This window comes from Castanea sativa, chromosome 1 (genome assembly GCF_040712315.1).
Source record: "Castanea sativa cultivar Marrone di Chiusa Pesio chromosome 1, ASM4071231v1".
NCBI lineage: Eukaryota > Viridiplantae > Streptophyta > Magnoliopsida > Fagales > Fagaceae > Castanea > Castanea sativa.
This window is the reverse complement of record NC_134013.1, coordinates 82388762-82412206: the sequence shown is the minus strand read 5'-3', so window position 1 is coordinate 82412206 and position 23445 is coordinate 82388762. Positions and strand designations below refer to the sequence as shown.

The 23445-nt window shown below is 40.1% G+C and overlaps 3 protein-coding genes across 3 annotated transcripts; all 3 read right to left on the bottom strand.

Annotated features, from left to right (window-relative positions):
* Nucleotides 1-6874: 6874 nt before the first annotated feature.
* Nucleotides 6875-8630, bottom strand: LOC142635540 (uncharacterized). The gene is made up of 2 exons (XM_075809680.1): nucleotides 7166-8630; nucleotides 6875-6912 (listed from the first exon to the last, which is right to left on the bottom strand). The coding sequence occupies exons 1-2, from the start codon at nucleotides 8628-8630 to the stop codon at nucleotides 6875-6877; spliced, it is 1503 nt and encodes a 500-aa protein (XP_075665795.1).
* A 1361-nt stretch (nucleotides 8631-9991) lies between these two features.
* Nucleotides 9992-11647, bottom strand: LOC142635534 (uncharacterized). Its single transcript, XM_075809674.1, has one exon. It carries the CDS (start codon nucleotides 11645-11647, stop codon nucleotides 9992-9994), a length of 1656 nt encoding a protein of 551 aa, XP_075665789.1.
* Nucleotides 11648-15130: 3483 nt separating this feature from the next.
* Nucleotides 15131-18603, bottom strand: LOC142621644 (cysteine-rich receptor-like protein kinase 3). Its single transcript, XM_075794956.1, has 7 exons — nucleotides 17686-18603; nucleotides 17022-17132; nucleotides 16797-16936; nucleotides 16492-16702; nucleotides 16167-16401; nucleotides 15852-15993; nucleotides 15131-15743 (listed from the first exon to the last, which is right to left on the bottom strand). Exons 1-7 carry the CDS (start codon nucleotides 18455-18457, stop codon nucleotides 15414-15416), a joined length of 1941 nt encoding a protein of 646 aa, XP_075651071.1. The 5' UTR covers nucleotides 18458-18603; the 3' UTR covers nucleotides 15131-15413.
* Between the last annotated feature and the right edge of the window lie 4842 nt (nucleotides 18604-23445).

Below are 23445 nucleotides of genomic sequence, written 5' to 3'. Positions count from 1 at the left end.
TGTCGCAAAATTTATAATAGCTTTTGCATTTTCCTCCAACTTATATTGAAAAATACAAAAGTTACTAGAAATTTTTCTACAAAATATTTACAAACTCAAGTGATGAGAACAAACCTTATGCTGGAGTACATGAGCTCCTGCCACGTGGTATTCTAATATTTCATTTAGCCTTTTTAACCTCTTTTTATTAAGTCTATTTACTGTTACCCAATAGATCATTGTAACTTCTTTTTACATTTAAACAAAATATGGGCCACTTTTAACAATTAGACCAAATGTTATTTTCTACAAAATGTGATACTTTTTAAAAACCAACCAAACTTTATGAAAAGCCCAAGCCTAGTTATTACATTACATATTATAACCTAGGTAGATCAAAGCCAAAAATCTTTCTCACTTGCAAACTCTCTTCCGCCTCTCCCATGTGCAAATGATACTTCTAGAAAATCTCAAGCTCATGAAAGCATGTCTTCATTTTTTTTCTAAATTTCAATTCTATACGTTTTTGTTTACTAATGATGTTCTATGCAATTTATGTAGGCAAATTCTCTTTGTCATCGACTAGTACAACAAAAATATATATAAATCTTGAGATTTTTGAGGTTGATGAAATAATTGACAAATGCATATTTTTAAAATTATTAATAACAAAAAAATTCTAATAAATAGCATATACTATCTCACAAAATACAATTTACATAATATTTTCTTTATAAAAAAATCAATGATAGGAATGGTAAAAAACATGATTCTATACAAGAAAGATAAAAAATACATGCAAAATAATTTTCATAAGAGGATTTATTCTCAAAGAATATGAAGGCAATAGAAGAAATCAAATGCATTGAATGAGATCCTACGAAATAGGTTTATAAATCATTTCAAATTTTACTCATCATTTACATGAAAAAATAATAATACATCATACTATTTACATTTAAAAAAAAAATTATATTAACTTCAAAGTTCATTGCAGGATGTGAACTGTTGCGACAGGTTGGTATTATATTTCATGCGTGCTTTATGGATGGAAGGTCAAACCACAATTATGATCATTTTGGTGTGCAAAATGTGAAATAAAAACAAATCTCACTATCCCAAGGTTAAAGGCACTCACATTAACTACATTCTCTCCAAATATTTAGAATATATTCATCTCACTATAAGTACTATATATACAATTGCAACCTACTTCATATACATGATTCAAATTGAAGTTTTTGATGCAACTAACAAACCAACTTTTGTGATAGATCGAGATGCTAAGAAAATCCTAAATAAATTTGCAAGAGATCTTGCTGAAAAATAAACAGAGGTACAACTTATTTAAATTGTTAAATTATTGTAAAGTTTTTTATCATAATATATATATTAAATATATTCCTCATATGCATATTGATATTAGAGAAGGAATCCCACATGATCTAAAAAAAATTTAGGAAGAAATTACATTTTCCTACTTCATTTGAATGAATTCAATTTATAGGATAGTTTTGAAAATTACACAGCTACTAAGATTTTTGATGCACCTTCAAATGACAAAAAGGTATGGAAGAAAAAAAAAATACACAATCCAATATACTATATTAACTCTTTTGCTACACTATTCCTTATACAGTAACAAATTTTTGTTTAAAATCATTTACAAAAAACTGTCACATCACTGGAATTTAATATGAATGCAGATACTTATACAACATCTTAGTGACAACAAATTCATAAGTCCAAACTTTGTAAGATCCGATTAGGAATCTTCCAATGCCAATTTATTAGTGATTAACACAAATGATGCAACAAAAGAAAAAACTAATGAAATCTCAAATTTGAACAAATAGAGACAGACCAAACTTGAAACGTTGAAAATGAAAAAACAGATGATGATAATATGCCCCTCAACAAGATTTACACAAAGCATTGAAGAAAAAAAAAAAAAGATTTCACAGTGAAGCTCTTTATTTCATTACATAATAAAGATCAATAATATGGAATGAATTAACATGCTTTTATCAACTTTTATTATACAATTGTAAGGACCAAAAAATCATAAACTAGCCTTGAATATCTCTGCTAGCTCCTGGACTAAAGATCCGAATACAATATATTTGGTAGAGAGGGTTCAACAACAAAAAATCCCCCCTCTGTATATTCCGGTTCCTATTTATATTCTTGGCTCCTATCATCTCAGCCCTACACCTTGCAATCTATTAAGCTTCTTACCCCGACACCTGTCCGTCGGTAATGGAGCTAAGTCCTAACTTTGCGTTCCGCACTGTTCAGGTCACGTCTACATTAATGCAACGGACAAAGTCGATACTTTCTAATTAATGCGGCCAGAAAGGTTGGTGCCGGACATTTAATGCAACCTTCTAAGTTATCCTGCCACATTCAGCTATTCGCAATGCGTCCCTTATGTCATCAAAGCCCATGCTACTTCATCTTTGGGTATCCTCGGGTAAGTTTCCTTATTCCTATATTCTCCCTTGCTTACTACGTCTCGAGCTTCCCTTCCTCAGGTCCTCGGGTTCTTGGGTCTTCGGCACCTCACAACAGCCCCTTTAACACTTGAGTTATTAACCATAAATTAATAACCAAGTTTTAACTTCGCATACACGCTTCTTACATGTTCCTTTGTTTTCACACGTACAGACGTCTTTTCACTACCCCATGACCCGCGTCTGGCGCCTCGTATCCCACGATGGAGCATTTATGGAGTCTAGCGTCTCTTTTCCCGCGCACGTTCTACGGTTGGATGAATATTGTACGGCTCAGATTTTGATCTTAATTATGAGCGGGAAAGTTACCGCCCTTACCTCGTTATTTCTACTTCCCCCCCTATAAAAGCAAACCTTCAGTCTGGATGAAGCTCATTTTGGCGTTTTGAAGGATTAAAAGAAGAGAGAGCTCCCGAGGACAAGTTTTAAGCATTCTTCAGAGGTGTGTTCATTTTGCTTTTGCTTCTTTCTACTTGTTTGCTTTTCTCCTCTTGTCGTGGGGATTAATGGGTAGGTACGCTAAGTTAGTTAACACAGATGAGGCGAAGGTCGCCTTTAAAAAACGATATAGGATCCCCGATGATGTAGACATTCAGTATTGTGAGGAAGAAGAAATTCCACTCATATCACGGCCTCCTGAATCCGTTTTGATTCCAATGATTGTGTTTATCGAGGGGGGAATGGAAATTCCTACGGGTAGAGTGACTAGGGATTTTCTGATAAACTATAGGCTTACTCCATCACAATGTTCCCCAAATGTCCTTAGAATTTTAGGATGCGTAGACGCCCTTAACCGAAGGATGGGGACCAATTTGACCTGGCAAGATGTAAACTGGGTGTACAACTGCCAAAAAGGGGACAAGACTAAATATTATATGAAGTGTAGAAACCCCTCCGTTAGGCTGATCTCTTGCTTACCCGACTCAAGTAAAGGGATGGATGAAGATTACCTTGTCATTTCGGGAAATTGGCATGACGGCTTACACTGCCCTACCCGAGAAGGGGTGCCAGGTAGGGTTCCCGAGGACCGACCTAGTATTTAGGACTAACCATCTTCCCCTTTACGTGATTTGTATTGCTTAACTTATTCATTCTAACGATTTTATTTCTTATTGTAGACGATTACCATACCGCTCCAAATTTGTCCGCTGTGAACCGTGAAGATCTAAACAGGATTCTTCGGTCAGAAATATTTTTACATAAGGACGGACAGCTCCGAGCAGCCCACATCATCCTCGGCTACACCTCATCCACCAAACGTTTCCAAAGCTCGAAGAACGTAATCAGAGCAAGGGATCTTCGACTAGCTCTGATTGACGTTGCGGTTCCTGGATTCCTCCTACCTACACCTCCGCCCGCAGGAACTCAAGACGCACAACTTCCTGCCCCACTTGCCGCCTAATTACTTTATCCTTCGGAACAGGCTGCCAATCCTGTAACCGAAGAAAGAGCTGCCACTCCCGAGCCAACTCAACCCGAGGTGACGGAGAAGTACTTTGAAGTGTTCTACCGCAAAGACGCTCCTTGCAATTCCAATCCCTCAACCAGCACAATGGGTTTTCAAGAGAAAGAGCCCGACCTGCTGGCCTTGCTACAAGCGCATGCAGGCGATTCTTCACCGGCAATGCCGGTCCCTCCTCGTCCAATTACCCCGGCTGTGACACGGGCACCTTCTTCAGAAGTGGTGGACAAAAAACGAAAAAGGGGCCAAAGTAATAAAAATGTAATAGAAATCGAAGAAGGCGAGAGTCTCGACCCTTCTTCTAAAGATACCAGGGCTGGAAAAGCCCTTTCCAAAAAATCTGCTCCTACTGGTTCGTCCAAGGACCCCAGTAGTGAGCCTACAAGGAAGGCATCAGCCTGGCGGCCCAACTTCACCCTCAGTTCGGGTAGTCTCGTTTTGGATGACGCCAACCTGAGGGACCCGAAGAAGGGAAGCTCGAGCCTGGTGGCCGAGTGTTTAGAGAAGGCTCTATGCCTTCTCGAAGATATGGCCGAATTGCGGTCATATCGCAAAAGGGAAGTCTTCCTGTCATTGAAACAGGATTTAGCTAAGGTATTTCCCAAGTCTTTGCACACTCCATCTACGAGCCTAATTCTTTTATTATTACTAACTTTGTTAATTCAAATGCATTATAGGCGGTCCAGGCTTCCTTCATGGCTGAGGAATGGGTAGATCACTCATTGGAACTTGCCCGGAAAGCTGAGCACAATGCTGAGGCAGCTGTGAGGGCCCAAAAAGAAGCAGAGCTAAACTTAAAAGAGACCCTCACTCGCTTATCCGAGGTGGAAAAAGCTCACAAAAATGCTGAGGCTGCCCTGCAAAGTTATGAATCGCAGGCGACTCTTGCTCTTAAGGCCAAAAAGCAAGCTCAAAACAGGCTCGCCCTTACTGTTGTTGAGCTTAAACAAGTGCAAAGAGTGCTAGCCACCAAGGAGCAGGAGCAGGCCGTTGCTGAGCAAGCAGCGTATGACGCTGGGATGAAGAAGGCAGCTGATAGCTTGACCGCCCAACTCAAAGGGGTTACGAGAGCATTTTGTTTGGAGGTATGGGGTCGAGCTTTGGATGCTGCCGGGGTAGTCACTGACTCTGAACTCCGAGCTCCAGACAGCGTTTACTATCCTCCGGCATTACACTTAGCTCCTGCTCCCCCCATGCCAACAAGTGAATCAGCTGCGCCCGTCCCTGCTCCTGACTCATCTGATGCGCCAACAACGAAAGACCCTTCTCCTACAGCCTAGTCCGTGGAAGAAGTAATTGAAAGTGACTTGGTTGAAGGAGAGCCAGTAAAAAAGAAGAAGAAAGATAAAGAATCAGAGAAGAGAAAAGACAGGCAGCCTGTTGCTTAGTCGTTTTATTTTTGTTGTTGTTGTTGTTGTTTTTTTTTTTTTTTATATGTATGGGTGTAAGGGGCGATATAACTGCCACATTTTTGTACTGAATATTTTACAAGAGGCTAATATCGGCTTTTCTGTTATGCATTTATTATCATCATGTGTTGCCGTTCAACTATTTTCTTTTACGCATCTAGACAAAGGCTTATATCAACCAAAAATCGTGATATAAATTAAAGGTTGTTCATTATTATACTTGTGATTTAAGAAACATAGAAGGATTGACTTGGGAACCATAACTTAACTGCTTAACTTTTTACAACGTTTGAGAGACGAGGCATGAAGCACAATTAACTTGGCGCATCTGAAGATTGCTTACACTAATATTTAATGGTTTGAGATACGCTAGCACTTATTAAATTTTTTTTTTGTTTGTTTGAAAAGTTACTATGTTAGACTTATGATTCCATGTTTTATCTAACTCGTCTTTTTAGTTGCTAGGTTTTCCTTAACTTATGATCCGAGGGACCGGATAAGAACTAAGATCAGTTTAACACTTGTGTTTTTACAAGTGGTTAATTTCTCTTAGACTTGTGGCCCGAGGATCCGAACAAGAGCTAAGGTCAGTTTAACATTTGTGTTTTTACAAGTGGTTAATTTCTCTTAGACTTGTGGCTCGAGGAGCCGAACAAGAGCTAAGGTCAGTTTAACACTTGTGTTTTTACAAGTGGTTAATTTCTCTTAGACTTGTGGCTCGAGGAGCCGAACAAGAGCTAAGGTCAGTTTAACACTTGTGTTTTTACAAGTGGTTAATTTCTCTTAGACTTGTGGCCCGAGGAGTCGAACAAGAGCTAAGGTTAGTTTAACACTTGTGTTTTGATAACTGCGGGATTGATACAAATGAAAACAAAGCAAAAAAACAACATTTTTAGCACAAAAGGAAATTCATTTCTTAATAATAATAATGTCGTAAGTTATTTACATTCCAAGGACGAGGAATCACCCTCCCATCCAGATCTTCCAAACGATAAGCCCCTACACCTACTAATGAGGTAATTTTATATGGCCCCTCCCAATTAGGTCCCAATTTTCCCCAAGTTGGATTTCTTGCTATCCCTACTACTTTTCTCAGCACCAAATCACCTGGTACTAAGGGCCTGGACCTGACTCCCTTGTCGTATGTCTGTTTGAGTTTCTGCTGATAGCTACCCATCTTCACACTGGCTACTTCTCTTCTTTCCTCAATGGTATTCAAACAATCATGCATCCTGTCACGGTTACTCATATCGTCATACTGTCGGATTTCAGGGTGGGAAAACCCGATTCTAAGGGTATTATAGCTTCCATACCATACGTCATTGAAAAGGGTGTCTCGCCTGTCAATCTTCGGGGCGTAGTGCGATAGGCCCATAATACATGAGGCAATTCTTCTACCCAGCATCCTTTAGCGTCATCCAAACGCTTCTTCAACCCAGCCAAGATGACCTTATTTGTTGCTTCGGCCTGACCATTTCCTTGAGGATAGGCCGGTGTTGAATATCCATTTCTTATTCCCATCCTTGCACAATATCGTCGGAAAGCCTTGCTATCAAATTGAAGCCCGTTGTTAGAAATCAAGGTGTGGGGGACTCCAAAGCGAGTTATGATATTCTTCCAAATGAATTTCTTTGCATCCACATCCCTGATGTTAGCTAACGGTTCGGCTTCTACCCACTTCGTGAAATAATCCGTGCCGACAATGAGCCACCTCTTATTACCAACTGCCCGAGGAAAGGGTCCAACGATATCTAAACCCCACTTAGCAAAGGGCCATGGGCTGGACAATGGATTTAAAGTACCTCCTGGTTGATGAATGTTTGGCGCATATCTCTGACACTGATCACATTTCTTGGCATACTCTTGAGTGGTTTTCTGCATGTTCGGCCACCAATACCCTTGAGTCATGGCTCTGTGAGCTAACGATCTTCCTCCGGTATGGCTCCCACATACCCCTTCGTGCAATTCTTCCAACAAGGGTTCCACAGCCTTAGTATGTACGCAGAGCAGGTACGGCCCTGCGTAGGAGCGACTATAGAGCTTCTGCTCCTCTGACAGCCAGTAACGGGGAGCACTTCTTCGTACCTTCTCGGCCGCTGTTCCATCTTCAGGTAGTACTCCTTGCTGCAAGAAATCTATGATTGGGTCCATCCAGTTTGGGCCCACACGAATATTGTGAACCCTTACCGCCGAGATGCTTGTCAGGCTAAGGGTCAGTAAATCCTCAACTATGACCATCCGTGGTAATTTTGAGCCCAGTGATGTGGCTAACATTGCTAATGAATCAGCGTGAGAGTTCTGTCCTCTTGGGACTTGTTGTACTTGGAAACTTTCAAACAAACTTAACACCCCTTTGACTCGTTCCAGATAACTCTTCATTCTTCCATCTCTTGCCTCAAACTCTCCATTAACTTGCCCTACCACTAGTCTGGAATCACAATACAACTTCACTATCTTCCCTCCCAAGTGTTTAACCATTTGGGCGCCCACCAAGAGAGCTTCATATTCAGCCTCATTATTAGTGGCTGAGAATCCCAGCCTCAATGATTTTTCGATAACTAACTTTTCGGGTGTAATTAACACAACTCCAACCCCGGCTCCCTTTCGATTTGACGCACCATCCGTATAGACTTCCCAAGGAGTGACGTTTCCCATCCCGATGGTCATCACTGTCACCATGGTATCTTCTTGGCTGATCTGACCTTCTGTGAACTCGGCCACGAAATTGGCAAGAATTTGCCCTTTGATAGCTGTCCGAGGCATATATTTGACATCATAGGCTCCAAGCTTGGTTCCCCACTTGGCCACACGACCCGTGTAATCCGATTTCCTCATAATAGCTTGTAGGGGCAACTGGGTGAGTACCACTACGGTGTGAGCTTGAAAGTAATGGGGCAATTTTCTCGTTGCATGTACCACGGCAAGAAGAGCTTTCTCTAAAGGTAGGTATCGTTGTTCTGCTTCTTGTAAGGACTTGCTGACATAGTATATTGGTTTTTGAACCCCATCATCATTCCGTATCAAGACGAGACTTACAGCGTGATTTGTAACGGCTAGATAAGCATACAACACTTCTTCCTTCTCTGGTCTTGATAATATCGGGGGTTTAGTCAAGTATTGCTTTAAATCCTCAAAAGCCAAGTTACACTCATTAGTCCACCGAAAATCTTTCCACTTGTGCAAAAGACGATAAAAGGGACGACACTTGTCTGCGGACCGGGATATGAACCTATTCAATGCTGCAACCATACCAGCTAGTTTCTGCATTCTTTAGGATTCCGAGGAGGATGCAAGCCTAAGATGGCCTTGATTTGGTCGGGATTAACTTCAATTCCCCGATGAGTTATCATATACCCTAGAAACTTTCCCGAGCCCACTCCAAAAGAGCACTTTGATGCATTCAAGCGTAACTTGTACTTTCTTAAAACTGAGAAGGTCTCATGTAAATCCTTCAAATGGTCTCCCGTCTTTTTACTTTTAATTACCATATCATTGATATAGGCTTCCATATTACGCCCCAACTGCGAATCAAACATTCTGGTCACCATCCGTTGGAAAGTGGATCCTGCATTTTTAAGACCAAAGGACATCACTCGGTAATGGTAATTGCCATTAGGGGCACGAAAAGCCATCTTCTCCTGATCATTTAGTGACAAAGGGATCTGATGATAACCTTGGAATGCATCCAAGAAACTCATTCGGGGGTGCCCAACAGTTGCATCCACCAATTGATCGATTCTGGGTATAGGGAAGGGGTCCTTAGGACATGCCTTATTTAGATCTGTAAAGTCAATACAAACTCTCCATTTGCCATTCTTCTTTTTTACCACTACAGTGTTGGCCAACCACTCAGGATAAAAAATCTCCTTGATTGCCCCAGCTTGCTTTAGCTTGCTAACCTCCTCCTTAACTGCCTTCGCATGCTCTTATGACGCCCGCCGAGGAGGTTGCTTTCGCGGCGTAGCATGGGGATTAACATTCAAATGGTGGCAAATGACTTCTGGATCAATCCCCGGGACGTCATAGGTCGTCCATGCAAAAACATCAATGTTATCCTGCAAGAATTGAACCAGCTCCTCCCTTTCCAGTATTGGTAACTTTCATCCCACTTGAAAATATTTCTCTTTATCTTCCCCTATGAATACTTTGTCTATCTCTTCGGCAGAACCTCCATCCTCAACTTCACCGATTTCCCGAGCAATTACCTTTAATTGCTATGATGTCTCCAGAACCTCCCCAGCCAATGAACCTTGACCTGTTCGAATAGTGGCAGACGTTAGACATTGCCTGGCTACCATCTGGCTACCATGCAGTACTCCCACATTTCCTCGCATAGGATATTTCACCATTACGTGCAAAGTAGATGAAACTGCCTCCATTGCATGGAGCCAAGGTCTGGCCAAAATGGCCGTGTACGGTGAGTATGCCAAAACAACTATGAAGTTAACCTGTACTTCGGAACCTTCCACCTGCACAGGTAACTTAATCATTCCTCGTGGAATTACCTGTTTTCCATCAAAGCCTACCAACGGGGAGTCATATTTTTCCAAATTTTCTTCTCCCAACTTTAACCCATTGAATAGATCAGGATACATGATTTCTGCACCACTTCCATCATCCACCAAGACTCATCTCACATCATACCCCCCGATACGAACCGTTACCACCAATGCGTCATCGTGAGGTTGATACGTGCCCTCTTTATCTTCATCAAAAAATCCCAATACCGGCGTCGCCGATAACCTCATTCTTTTAACTATTTGATTGCTTTCCTCCATGACTTCGCTTCCAAAACCGTTTCGAACGGTCATGACCCGAGAAGGTTTCCCGAATTCTCCTCTCGGTTGTGCCAGAATGACGTTAATAATGCCTAGAGATGGTTGAGGAGCATAACCCCCATATTTCCGAGTGCCTTGTTGTCCCCCTTTCCCGTCCGGTTTAGCCAATAAGTGATTGATCTTCCCCGTTTTAACCAATTGATTCAGATGATCGCGCAATGTCCGGCAATCCTCCGTGGTGTGTCCCTTGTCCTGATGATAATGGCAATGGAGGTTTTGATTCCTCATGGATGCATCTCCACTCATTTTATTGGGTGGCCTAAAATATGGTTCATGCCGAATTTTCTCCAATATGTGATGCACGGGTTCCTTGAATAATGAATTAATCAGAGGAGTTTCGGCGGTCATCGGGTGGCTTGAAAAGTCTCGTTTAGGCCGGCTACCTTGGAACCCCCCTCCCCGAAGGTCTTTCCTCTCCGGATACACTTTCATTTTTCCTTTGCTTTGCATCTGGTCTTCCTCTACCCGTTTATACTTATCTATTCGGTCCATGAGCTGGCGCATATCTACCGCGGCCTTCATTGTCAAGGATTTCCTTAACCCGTGCTCCGTGGGAAGCCCCACCTTGAAGGTTCTCACGGCCACATTCTCTACATCTCCATCAATTTCATTATACATTTCCCAATATCGATCAGAGTAGGTTTTGAGTGTTTCGCCTTCCCTCATAGACATAGACAGTAGAGCATCCAAGGGTTTTGGAATCCTACTACAAGTTATGAACCTTGCTCCAAATGCCCTAGTCAACTCCTCAAAAGACTTCAGGGAACCTTCTGCCAGAGCATCAAACCACCTCATGGCTACGGGCCCCAAACTGGAGGGAAAAACTCTGCACATCAGTGCCTCATTATTCGAGTAAACGGTCATCTTTTGGTTAAAATGACTGACGTGTTCTACAGGGTCAGTCCTCCCATTATACATAGTAAAAATGGGTTGAGAAAACCTACGAGGTAGCTTTGCCCTATTTATCCTAGTCACAAAAGGGGATTTGGCAATCTGCCTCAGGGCCTTACCCATTGCATCACCTCCATCATCATGATATATCCCATCATTACTTGGCATCTCCGTCTCCTTCTGCTTCTTTGTCCTAACACCCGAAGACGCGCTGACACGGGTCACACTGCACAAAGGCTCAAATACTGGGGGCTCATTTCCTCTAAGGTTTGCTTCCGAACTGTCACTAGAAGAACAAGCATAACTCTTCCTTCCCCGTTTTCTACTATCCAAGCACTTGCGTAAGTAAGCTATCTCAGATTGCATTTGTTGCAATACATCATCGCGAGACATCTGCCCTTCAGTTGGTGATCGTTGCTCAGCCCCCTGACCACTATAATGTGCTTCCACCACCCCTGAGGTATGTCCCTTTCCTATTCCTTGCTGAAGACTTACGGTTACTTCCCTGCTTCGTGAACTCACTGATTCCTCTCTTTTTGGATATGCCTCAGCCATCTACTTCTAAACAGAATGTCGCACATTGTTGTTCCCACAGACGGCGCCAATTGTAAGGACCAAAAAATCATAAACTAGCCTTGAATATCTCTGCTAGCTCCTGGACTAAAGATCCGAATACAATATATTTGGTAGAGAGGGTTCAACAACAAAAAATCCCCCCTCTGTATATTCCGGTTCCTATTTATATTCTTGGCTCCTATTATCTCAGCCCTACACCTTGCAATCTATTAAGCTTTTTACCCTGACACCTGTCCGTCGGTAATGGAGCTAAGTCCTAACTTTGCGTTCCGCACTGTTCAGGTCACGTCTACATTAATGCAACGGACAAAGTCGATACTTTCTAATTAATGCGGCCATAAAGGTTGGTGCCGGACATTTAATGCAACCTTCTAAGTTATCCTGCCACATTCAGCTATTCGCAATGCGTCCCCTATGTCATCAAAGCCCATGCTACTTCATCTTCGGGTATCCTCGGGTAAGTTTCCTTATTCCTATATTCTCCCTTGCTTACTACGTCTCGAGCTTCCCTTCCTCGGGTCCTCGGGTTCTTGGGTCTTCGGCACCTCACAACAATATTGCTCCAAAGTTGTTTATTTTATTGCTTATTACTTGAACAAAATATTTACATTGGATTTGTGTGTGCAAATTATAATAATTTTTTTTTATGATAAACTCAATACTAACAAGATTTTATAACAAATATGCTATAATATATGTACAATATTCTCTAATAGAATTATATAAAGTATTACAACATTATACATGTATCGCATGAGCAACTTACTAGTTATGATTAATGGTGGACTTCAACTACTTGATAAATGAAAATTTTAATTACTTTTTATGAATATAATTAGTAACACATCATTTTATAAACCTCAAGTAGTCAAATTTATAGTATCCCGGTATCCCTAACATGACTCGAATAAATTTGATGTACCTCTTGTCTAACATGACTCGAATAAATTTGATGTACCTCTTGTTAATGTTGCATCCCTTGATAATTGTGTTTTTGAGTCAAATTTCCATTGAATTACATTGTTTTCTAAAAGAAATCATGACTAACACTCCAGAGAGTAAGAACCCAAAGAACTTGTTAAGAATTGGGTAGACTAAGGTGCCTAGGGGACAACCCTGCCACCTTTCTCCTCTCTTTCTTTCCCTTATGTTGATTAGGGGTTGTAGATATGCTGTGCTAATATATTGGGCTACTGTATTATGGGTAATGTATTAAACTTAAAATTTGATTTTTTAAGCGTTTGTGAACACATACCTTTGCACGTATATACTTCCTTTGACAGCCCATCTCACAATGGCGCACCCTAGTTCATCCAATCAACACACCTCATTTCTCAGCCACCCTCACTTGACAAGATATTTGTGGTCCTCACATATGTGGGACTCATACCTATTCTAAGAGAGATGTTTTTATAATACCATTTTAAAAGATAATTTTTCCAAATAGTGACATCACACAAATAAAAATCAACACCAATCTCCTTTGCCTCAATTTGCAGGTTCTTTGAAGGAAAGTTAGGTTTTTAATATTTTTTTAAAAAATCACAACTTATGTTTTATTTTGACTAAATTTTTTGTTAAAATAACATTTCAAAGTTGAAATTTCATTTTTTAGTTTTTCTTGTTAATAGTTTTGTAGTTTAACTAATTCGCACATCCTAATATTTTCAATGGATTCATCTAGGATTCAAATCCCCCGACACCTAACTATCGATGTATAAAAAATAAAAATAAAAATCTTTCTTGTTGATTAATTTTCTTTGGGAACAAACAAGTCTCAATTCTTAGCTTTGTTAATAATAAAATTTATATGTCGAATTTAATGTAGAGCCCAAAAATTGTAGCCCAAAATAAAGAGACCCAAAAATTTAATGTAGAGCCCAAAATTTAATGTCGAATTTAACAAGAATGTGTTTGAAGGACATGGAAATGGGTTATTCTAAGGAGAAATGACATATCCACAACATTTTTACAACATTTTTACAACAAATCTTAAGTGGCAGGTTGTTACTGGTTGTTATTGTTGGGGCAAAAAAGTAATCTTAGTGTTAGGTTCAAATTTGAACCTATAACAACTATGATTTGTTGTAAAATTGTTGTAAAAATGTTGTGGACGTAGTACATCTCTATTCTAAGAAGAGAACAATGTGTGGATTTTAATTCGGGTGTGCGAGTAAAAGCAATGGTAATTCCAAAATGATACACTAGTATTATGGGTTATTCTAGGAGCCTAGGTTGGTTATAATGAAAGCTAACATCATAGTAAAACAATAATTAAAAGTTAGGATGAAGATTGGAAAAAAGAGAAATACAGATCTCATAGAAGAGGAATTGTGAATGGCATTAAACACTAGAATCCAAGGCGTCATATCCATGAAGTTCTATGGTTTCTTAATATTTCAATAGCGTGAGATTTTCTGATTTTCTTGTATATGCATTGTAAAAGAGTATTGAGCAGCTCTTTTCATTTAGGATGTGGCATTTAGTTCTACCCATATTGTTAGAATATCAAGAAAATAGGCAACAATCTAATTCTATATCAGTATTTTAGCACCTGGTACAGGCCATAGCCTTGGATCACTTTTGTTAGGGTCATATATTATTGTAATTGGCTAATCTTTTGACAAAATGCACTTTACTTGTAATTTGGTAGATCTAAGATGGGTTTAGTACTTTAAGAAATATGTAGTTCAAGTAAAGTATTAAAGACATGAAAATTGGTCTAAGAAACAAATGAAGAAAAGTTGTTCATTAAGTCTTGACAGATAGCTTCACATATGCCTGCTATCAAGACTTAATGTGAAGCTCGATAGATATCCCGACAACAATTTGATCTATCGAAAATTATGATTTCAAAATTTCCAGATCTAAAATTCGGTCTAATCTTGAGTATTTGATCAGGGTTTCTTTTCTCACAATCTTAGACATATATAAGACTTATTTTAAGAGCTGTCACACACGGATATAGAGACTAAGAGACTTATTTTCTCTGTGTGAAGCTATTGCATTTGTACGCCATAGGGTTTTGTAACCCAAGTGTTTCCTGATTTTCATTGTTGATGAAGTGAAGAACTTTACAACCAACAATATTTGTTTAAGCTGCTGGAGTTAGTCACGTACTAGGATTCATGCAAATGGTTAGTTACAAATTGGAGGTTTGTGCATCAAAGGAAAGAAGGTTACTACAAAATCAAGTCCAATTAGGTATTAGAGCAAAGGTTCAACTATTGGTTGGTATTTCGGGATAGGCTAGGGTAGTTGAAAAAATTCCTTATACCTGTAACCATTTAATTGCTAATTAGTGGATTCTTGAGAATAGTGACCTTAAAATCACCTGGTGAGATTTTTGTTTTGCAAGGGTTTCCTCATTTGTCAACAAATCATAGTGTCTAATTTATTTTCCACTGCACTTAGTATTTTTGGTGATTTGTTGGTGCCTTCACATTTTGCATGCAATCAATCTTAATTAATCAACTTGGATAATTGAATAATTAATTGGGATCAAACTATCTTTACCCAACAACTTTGTATCCTATGAAGTATGAATTATGATCTTCACTAGGCTCAACAAGGACTATTACCAGTCACTTGAGCCATATGAGCCTAGAATAATGTTGCCTCTTTGAGTAAGGATCTCCTCTGTACTAATTCAAGAAGGAACACACTAGAAACCAAGGAGTTTCAAGTTGGCAACAGCAATACCTGGTGACATGGGTTCCCATGAAAAAGTGCATAAAATAAATGTTCATCTAGGATCAATCAAGCTTTCTGTCATGCTGTTCCCTGAAGTCTGGGTGTCCGACTCAAGCTGAAAATTATAAGCTCTAAGTGGAACAATTTGGTTAGCTCCTCTAATGCTAGAATTAAGAAACGGTGGCTGTGTTGGTAGAGGAATGTCTTGACTATGAGTTAGCATTTTCACAACTACTGGCATTGATGGCCTCAGTTCTGCAGATGCTTGTACACAAAGTAAGCCTATTTGAAGTAATCGAGAAGCTTCCTCTTCTTGAAAATTAGCCTCTAATTCTGGATCAACTGCTTCACATGGCCTACCAGCTACATAAAGATTCCAGACCTTTAAAAAAATGGGAAAAAAAAGCCTTTGTCAAGATTTTAGACTTAAGAAGAGAATTATTTGTCACTAAAACGTACATTGGCTAATAGGCCAGGTAAAAACTTTTACCATTTGTAGGACAGAAGAATTTTCGAAAAACGAACTATTTCTCCTTCCACATACAACTTCAAGGATAAGAACTCCAAAACTATAGACATCTGCCTTCTCAGTCAACTTGTCACGAACAACATATTCTGGAGCCATGTAACCCCTAAAGAACACAAATATGGACAATTCTTATCTTGGAAATGAATATGTAATCAGAGATAATAGGCTCAAATATTGCTAACATGGAATTTTTTACATGTGGAGGTGACATTAATCACAGAACAATAAACTTCATTATGAACAAAAGAAGATAATATAGAAGGTCATGGCACTTACAATGTGCCTGCAATTGCAGTGCTAATGTGAGTCTTATCTTCTGGAAATAATCTAGCAAGTCCAAAGTCTGCAATCTTTGGCATGAAGTCCTCATTGAGAAGAATATTGCTTAATTTTATGTCTCTATGAATTATTCTCAATTTTGATTCCTCATGAAGGTAGGCCAAGCCCTCAGCTGTACCCAATATGATTTTGTACCTCACATCCCACCTTAGCAGCTGAAGATTCTTTTTAACTGAATCAAATCAGAAGCGGGCACAAGTAAATGAACTGAATGAGAGAGCAATATTCTAAAGCGAACGAGAGTTCAAGATTAGTATGGAACCAGAAAAGTAATCATGAAGGCTTTGATTTGGCACATATTCATAAACAAGAAGGCTTTCAGGGCCTGTAATGCTGCATCCCAATAGTTTTACTAGATTTTTGTGATGGATGTCACTGATCAAATTGACTTCATTAAACAAATGATCCACCCATTGTACACTATTGAAGAAGAGCCTCTTAACAGCAACAACTCTCCCATCCGGTAAAACTCCCTGATATGAAACAAAGAAATCTACCCACTTAATTTAATGTGCAAAAATCTCAGTGCCTCAAATGACAAATATAGATAATGAAACCTGAATTTACCTTGTAAACTGAACCAGAACCTCCTTGTCCCAGCTTATTGGAACTATGAAAGAAATTTGTGGCCCTTTCTAGAATTCCATATGAAAAATTAAGTTTGGACTTGTTTAAGGTGGCCAGCAGATCACCTACTAGCTTTCTCTCTGAAACAAAGGCCAAGAAAATAAGCTAACTATTAACTCAATACGACACAAAATATTTCAAAATCTAAATATAAAACATAGGTACCTCTCCTCTTCTTCAATATTTTCTTCCTCATAATAAAAACAGCAGCTGTTACAACCAAAACAAGGGCCAAAGCAGAACTTGTTGCAGCCAAAGTAATAGCTAATTGGTATCCTAACCAAGAAAAACATAATAATTATTATAAAGCATATATATAAAGGAATGTTTAAAGCATTTATTAGATGAAAATTGTGAAGGACTTTTATACAAGCACTCTCTTTATATGTAAATGTCAAATTCTCACGAAAAAAAAAAAAAGATGTTTTATTTGTCATTTACGAAAATGCAAATTCTTAGTTATGTTTTCTGTGTAACAATCATATTATAAATGGATCCACTACAGCTTTTTTGTGTAGTCATACCATTTAGTAAATTATTTATGAATCCCAAAGCCCAAACAATCTAAAATCTAAGCTCTTAAGAAGTCCACCTAAGACAACAAATGAACCAGAAACAAAACTTTATGAATCAACCTTTCGATGGCATAAAAGTTTTAGATTATATAAGGCCAATTCCAAATCCACTTTCACCTATGGGCTTTGGCTAAGTCAAGCAAGGAGGAAATCCTAAAACTAAATAATTGGTGTAGTCAAGGACTAATTGCTTTGATGAGGTAAAGAAGAAGAAAAAAAAACTATAAATGTTTACCAAAAAAGAAAAAACTCACCTTGATGACTATTATTTACTCCCACTGTATTACTTGGATTATAATAAAACTTTTGAGTGGAATACCTCATGTAACACCCAGCATTCAAGACTCTTCCTTCTTCCTTTGGAGTACATGAACTGATGTTGTAGAAAGCATTGGCCAAGCACCTCTCACAACCAGTCCTACTCACTAATTTCCAACACTGAGCCAATCCATAAACCGTTATATTTCCATTATTCACGAACCCCACAAAGAAATTATCACTCTTAGGCGCTTCCACACTCAGATTCCTCACCAACTCTTTTACATTAGCTCCAAAAACACTATGGTTCCCAACAAAATCTTGTGTCCCGCACAAGGTTGTGTCTTGTGAATCCACAGTATCATTGAAGAAATAGTAGTCATCGTACCTGAGATAACACCCGTCCATGAAAAGCCTGCCTCCACGAATGGCTCTTACAAATGGATAGCAGTATTGTATCCGGGTCTTGCTCTGTGCAAAGCAGAGATTACAGTCTGTCTGAGAGAGATCTTTCATGCACTCACCAAAGGTGTAAACTGTGGTATTACCAGTCCCATTCATGACAGCTGCATATCTTTGTGTGGCAACCAATGGGGTCGTAGTGCCCATGGTTGCCAAGAAGTTTGCTATGAAAGTTTGACGCTCAGCCAAGGCTGCTGATTTGTTTGTGCATATAAGAGCAGCCTCTGTGGCTCTTGGGTCAGAAAGAGAACCATGTACAAAGAAAGATAACAAGAAAAGAAGAAGAACAAAGATTGAGTGATACATTAAACCGAAAAAAGAGCAAGAGTTGGATATGTAATCGTTGAGAACTGACCAACTCTGTGTTCTGACTGATGGAAAGTGATCTGAATTGATACTTGATTGGCTTATTGTATAAAGAAATTAACTACGCAAATAGATATCAGTTCTCTTCACGCAACATTAAAAAAAAAAAAAAAAAGCAAAGTTCAATCTACGAGGAAATTTGCTTTTAAAAACACACAAGTAGTTCGAGCTATTAGCGTGGTTGACATTCAACTTCAATTATTGACTACTACTTTTTTTATATTTATTTTTCAAATAGCTATTAGAAATGTTAGTCAGCATGTTACACGTCGAAAATGTTAGATCTAAAGCTTAGTTTGGATAGGGCGTCTGCGTCTGGCGTTTCACATTTGAGATTTTTTTTTTTTTTTTCCTTCCTGCGCACGTGTTTCAACAGAAACAGGATGTACTGTTTATCACTGTGTGTAAACAGTAACCGCACAGTAATGCACTGTTTATGTACTTTTCAGGTTTTTTAAAATTAAAAATGGAATCCACAACACTATTTATATATTTAAAAATTATTTTACTACAGTATTTTCAATTTTCAACTGTATCCAAACGGACCCTAAGTCTAACCGAGGTTGCTATGATATTTCCTACTGTGGTGGCTTTGAATGGAAAAGACAACGAATTTAGAGCAAAAACTGGTCCCACGCACCAAAGACACAACTTGTATAGCCATTCACCGACCAGTAATGCGAGGGCCACCTATTCCGCCAAGTACGTGGACTCCACCCTCGTGTGAAAATGAGGACTTACACATTCGAAATTTGATGGATTTTTTTTTTTTTACACCCAAAAAATACGTAATACTTATATTTCAACTCTTGTTTTATATTTCAAACAACACCAAAGTCATTTCCTTGCCATTTTCTCAGATATTGAGCAACCATGAAAAACCCTATTTGCATTATAGTTTTTATGTACAACTTTTTAAAACTTTTTTTTTTTTTTTTTTTTTAATTTCCATGGTATAAGTATATTTTAACACTTTCAACAAAATTTTTTTTTTACAAAAAGTTAGATAAGTTATTTCCAAACAAACACACATTTACTTAAAAATGTTAAAATCTAATCAAAAGTTGACATATAAACAAGATATGATTTTTTTTTTTTTCCTTTTTAGAAGGAGCATTGTGTGAATTTGGATATGTGTAAGGGTCTCCCGATAGCATTACTAATTGACCGATGAAGTCTTACTTTTACGTGACCAATAATGAGTGTATATACGCAACTTGAAATTAATATCTATGTTAAAGTGGTCAGAGTCTAACATCTTATCAAAGATCAATAAGAACCCAGGCTAGGAAAAGGTCTGAAATTTTGAGCCAAGATATTTGTGAAAAGAGAAATTCAAAATGAGCATGAGCCATGAAGGCTTACTTGAGTATATATGACAATTTCAAAGACCATGCTATGGACTATGAAAAAAAAAAGTTACCCAGAAGAATAAATGGAACATACTTTCAGGCATGATTGTTCAAGTTCTTGAATAGAAAACCCAAATCTTATTAGAGAAATTTATTCTAGCTACAGATATTTGTGATTAAACCCTTTATGATTCTAATTATGTTCTGGAAATAATATATCTAGCAAGTCACATTTATAATTAGAATCATAAAGCATCACACATACTTGTGCAATTCGGGATTTATTTTTCCCCAAAGTGGTTGGTTTTGGTCTTTTCCAAAATTTTGGATTACGGTTTTGAAATTTTTTTATTTTTTACACTGGAACCAACCAAACCAATATATATATATATACACATGTGGGGAGTAAAAGGACTCAAGTGGGCATATGGCTGGCCTATCGCGTGAGGGCCGACACCGCTCCAGACTAAACTCTACGAATCGACCCACGATACGCCGAGGTTAGGGATACCGAGAGCGAGCTTCTCCTCGGACAGATCTGAGAGAACTCAAAATTTCATTATGAAGGTCAAGGCACAACTCTGGAAAGACTAATGGTTAAAGGGGGACACCCTGAACCTTCTAGATGCACCGGTGTTAAAGAAAATATCAAGAGTAAAGGTTGCCACCTCCGCATTAAAGGCCCTGCACCTACCTCCCTAGCCGCATTAATGGGGAAGTGACCCTTGAACAGTAGGGCTGAAACTTCTAGTCACTTTTCAAAAAGTATCAGGGAAGGAAGTATTTAAGGGAGGTGAATGCCAAAGAGAAAGGGAGATCTGCAACAAAGAAAGAAACTAAGAATTGTAACTTTTAAGTAAGAAATAGAAATAATACAGAAGTAGTCCTCGGCTTACGTTCGAGGAGGCTAATTTACAATTATCTTTTGTTATTTATATGTGTTTGTAACTCTTAGCCTGTTATCAAGTTCTCAGTACTCCTAATCTAGGTTTCAAGCCCACACTCTACAAATTTTATTGTTTAAGGCTCATTGGGCCTGAGCCCGTAGTTGTCTTTGGGTCTAGGTGCAATTGTGCGCTTACAATTGGCGCCGTCTGTGGGAAATCTAGTCTAGAAGGAGTGGGGATACTATGGTAGGCCTGGGTTCTCACCATGCAGAGTCACAGGGATCACAATCGGAGGATCTTTTCGAGCGTCTTGAGCGTCGAAAGGACCATGAGGGAAGTGTCCATACAGAATACCCCGGGGCTAGCCATACTCATGGTGGGGGTAGTACCACCCATGAGGATGGTGCTAAAGCCATGTCCAAAGCATTAATCGTTTGAAGAGGAAGCTACGCCGCGCCGTACGTAGGTCTTCGCCGTCTTCATCTAATCCTTCCTCGAGAGGAGGTCCGGGGAGGTAGCTACGGCTCAAGGTCATGCTCACCCCGGTGCAATGTCCTCTCGGTGGAGAGGACGACCAGCCATCTCGCAGACGCAAGAAGCTTCCTTCTAGGGGCTTAGGGAACGATGCTATGAGTCGAGCGTTGCACCAACTCTTCAAATCTCCATTCTCATGGAGCATTGAGAAGGGGAGGCTCCCCAGGAGGTTTACCCAGCCCACCTTCACCATCTACAATGGCCGGACTGATCCAGTGGAGCACGTGAGTCACTTTAACCAGAGGATGGCGGTGCACTCTCACAACGAGACCCTGATGTGTAAAGTTTTCCCCTCTAGCTTGGGACCCGTTGCTATGAGGTGGTTCAACGACCTTAAATCAGGGTCTATAGGTTCGTTTGGGGAGCTCACTAGAGCATTCGCTTCGCAGTTCATTACGTGTAGCAGAGTGCCTCAGCCATTGGACTCGCTGCTATCCATGACCATGAGGGAAGCGGAGACGTTGAAAGCATATTCCGACCGGTACTGGGAAATGTTTAATGAAATAGATGGTGATTTTGATGAGGTGGCGCTTAATACCTTTAAAGTAGGTCTTCCTACTGATCACAACTTGAGAAAGTCTTTGACCAAAAAACCCGTCCGCAGCGTACGTCGCCTCATGGACCGTATTGACGAGTACAAGAGAGTGGAGGAAGACCAGAAGCAAGGAAAGGGTAAAGAGAAGGTTATCCCGCAGGAGAGAAGGGATTTCAGGTCGGACAGGTACCACAACAACAAGCCGATGAGAGATTATGTTGGGCAGTCCGGCTCGGCAGCACCTCAGGCCGTGAACACTGTGTTCCGAGAACCAGTACATCAGTTGCTGGAGAAAGTTCGTAAGGAGCCCTTCTTCAGATGGCCTGGTAAGATGGCAGGAGACCTTGCGAAGAGGAATCAGAACCTCTTTTGTCAGTACCACCAGGATGTGGGCCACACTACCGAGAACTGTCGTACCCTTTGGAACCACTTGGAGCAGCTGGTCAGTGAAGAGAAACTAAAGCAGCACTTGTGTCAACCTGGTGGACAGGGCAGTCAATCTGGCTTGAACAATTAGAAGAATAATCCATCTCGGCCCGCATTGGGAACGATTAATGTTATCTTCGCTGCACCTGGCAGGATTGGCTTAGGTCCCATTAGGGTGATGGCGGTTTCCCATTCTCAGGCCGAGGAACCAGGCTGTAGGCCGAAGAGGTTGAAGGTGACCTTACCCGTCTTGGGATTTTCAAAGGAAGATAAAGTTGGTACCATTCAACCCCATGACGATGCTCTTGTGGTCACTCTCAGGATAGGGAGTTATGATGTGAAGAGAGTGATGATTGATCAGGGCGGCGGTGCAGATATCATGTACCCTGATTTATTTAAGGGGCTAAGGCTGAAGTTGGAAGATCTTGCTCCTTATGACTCGCCACTCATAAGCTTCGAAGGAAGGGCCGTTGTGCCGAAGGGACAGATCCGTTTGCCCGTCCAATCTGGCTCAGAAACGGTTGAGGTGGATTTCATTATGGTCGACGCGTACTCCCCATATACAGCCATCCTCGCCAGGCCATGGCTGCATGCTCTGGGAGCTGTCTCCTCTACCTTGCATGTTAAGGTTAAGTTCCCCTCGGAGGAGTATGTTGAGGAAATCCTCGCAGCCCAATCGCGTGGCCGTGCAATGCATATCGGCCGCGGTGCTTCATCAGTCAGAAGCCGAGTCATCAGCTTTGCCCATCCAAGAGTCATAGCAATTAACAGCTCCGGATGCACCTGGAGCGGTGACAGGAGATGAGGCTGTTTGTGAGGAGTTAGAGAAGTTTTTAATAGTAGATGACCCAGAGAGGTTCTTCCAGGTTGGCATACGTTTGCCGCACTAGGAGAAGATGGAGTTGTTGCAATTTCTGAAAGACAATATCGATGTTTTTGCGTGGAATCCTTATGAGGCTCCAGGTGTAGATCCGAGCTTCATTTGTCATCGTTTAAACGTTAACCCTGCCATTGTCCCGAGAAGGCAGCCACCTCGGCGTTCCTCCAAAGAACATTCCGAGGCTGTGAAGGAAGAGGTGCTCAAACTCAAGAGGGCCGGGGCTATTAAAGAAGTTTTCTACCCCGAATGGTTGGCGCATACGGTTGTGGTTAAAAAGAAGAATGGAATGTGGAGAGTATGTGTGGACTTTACGG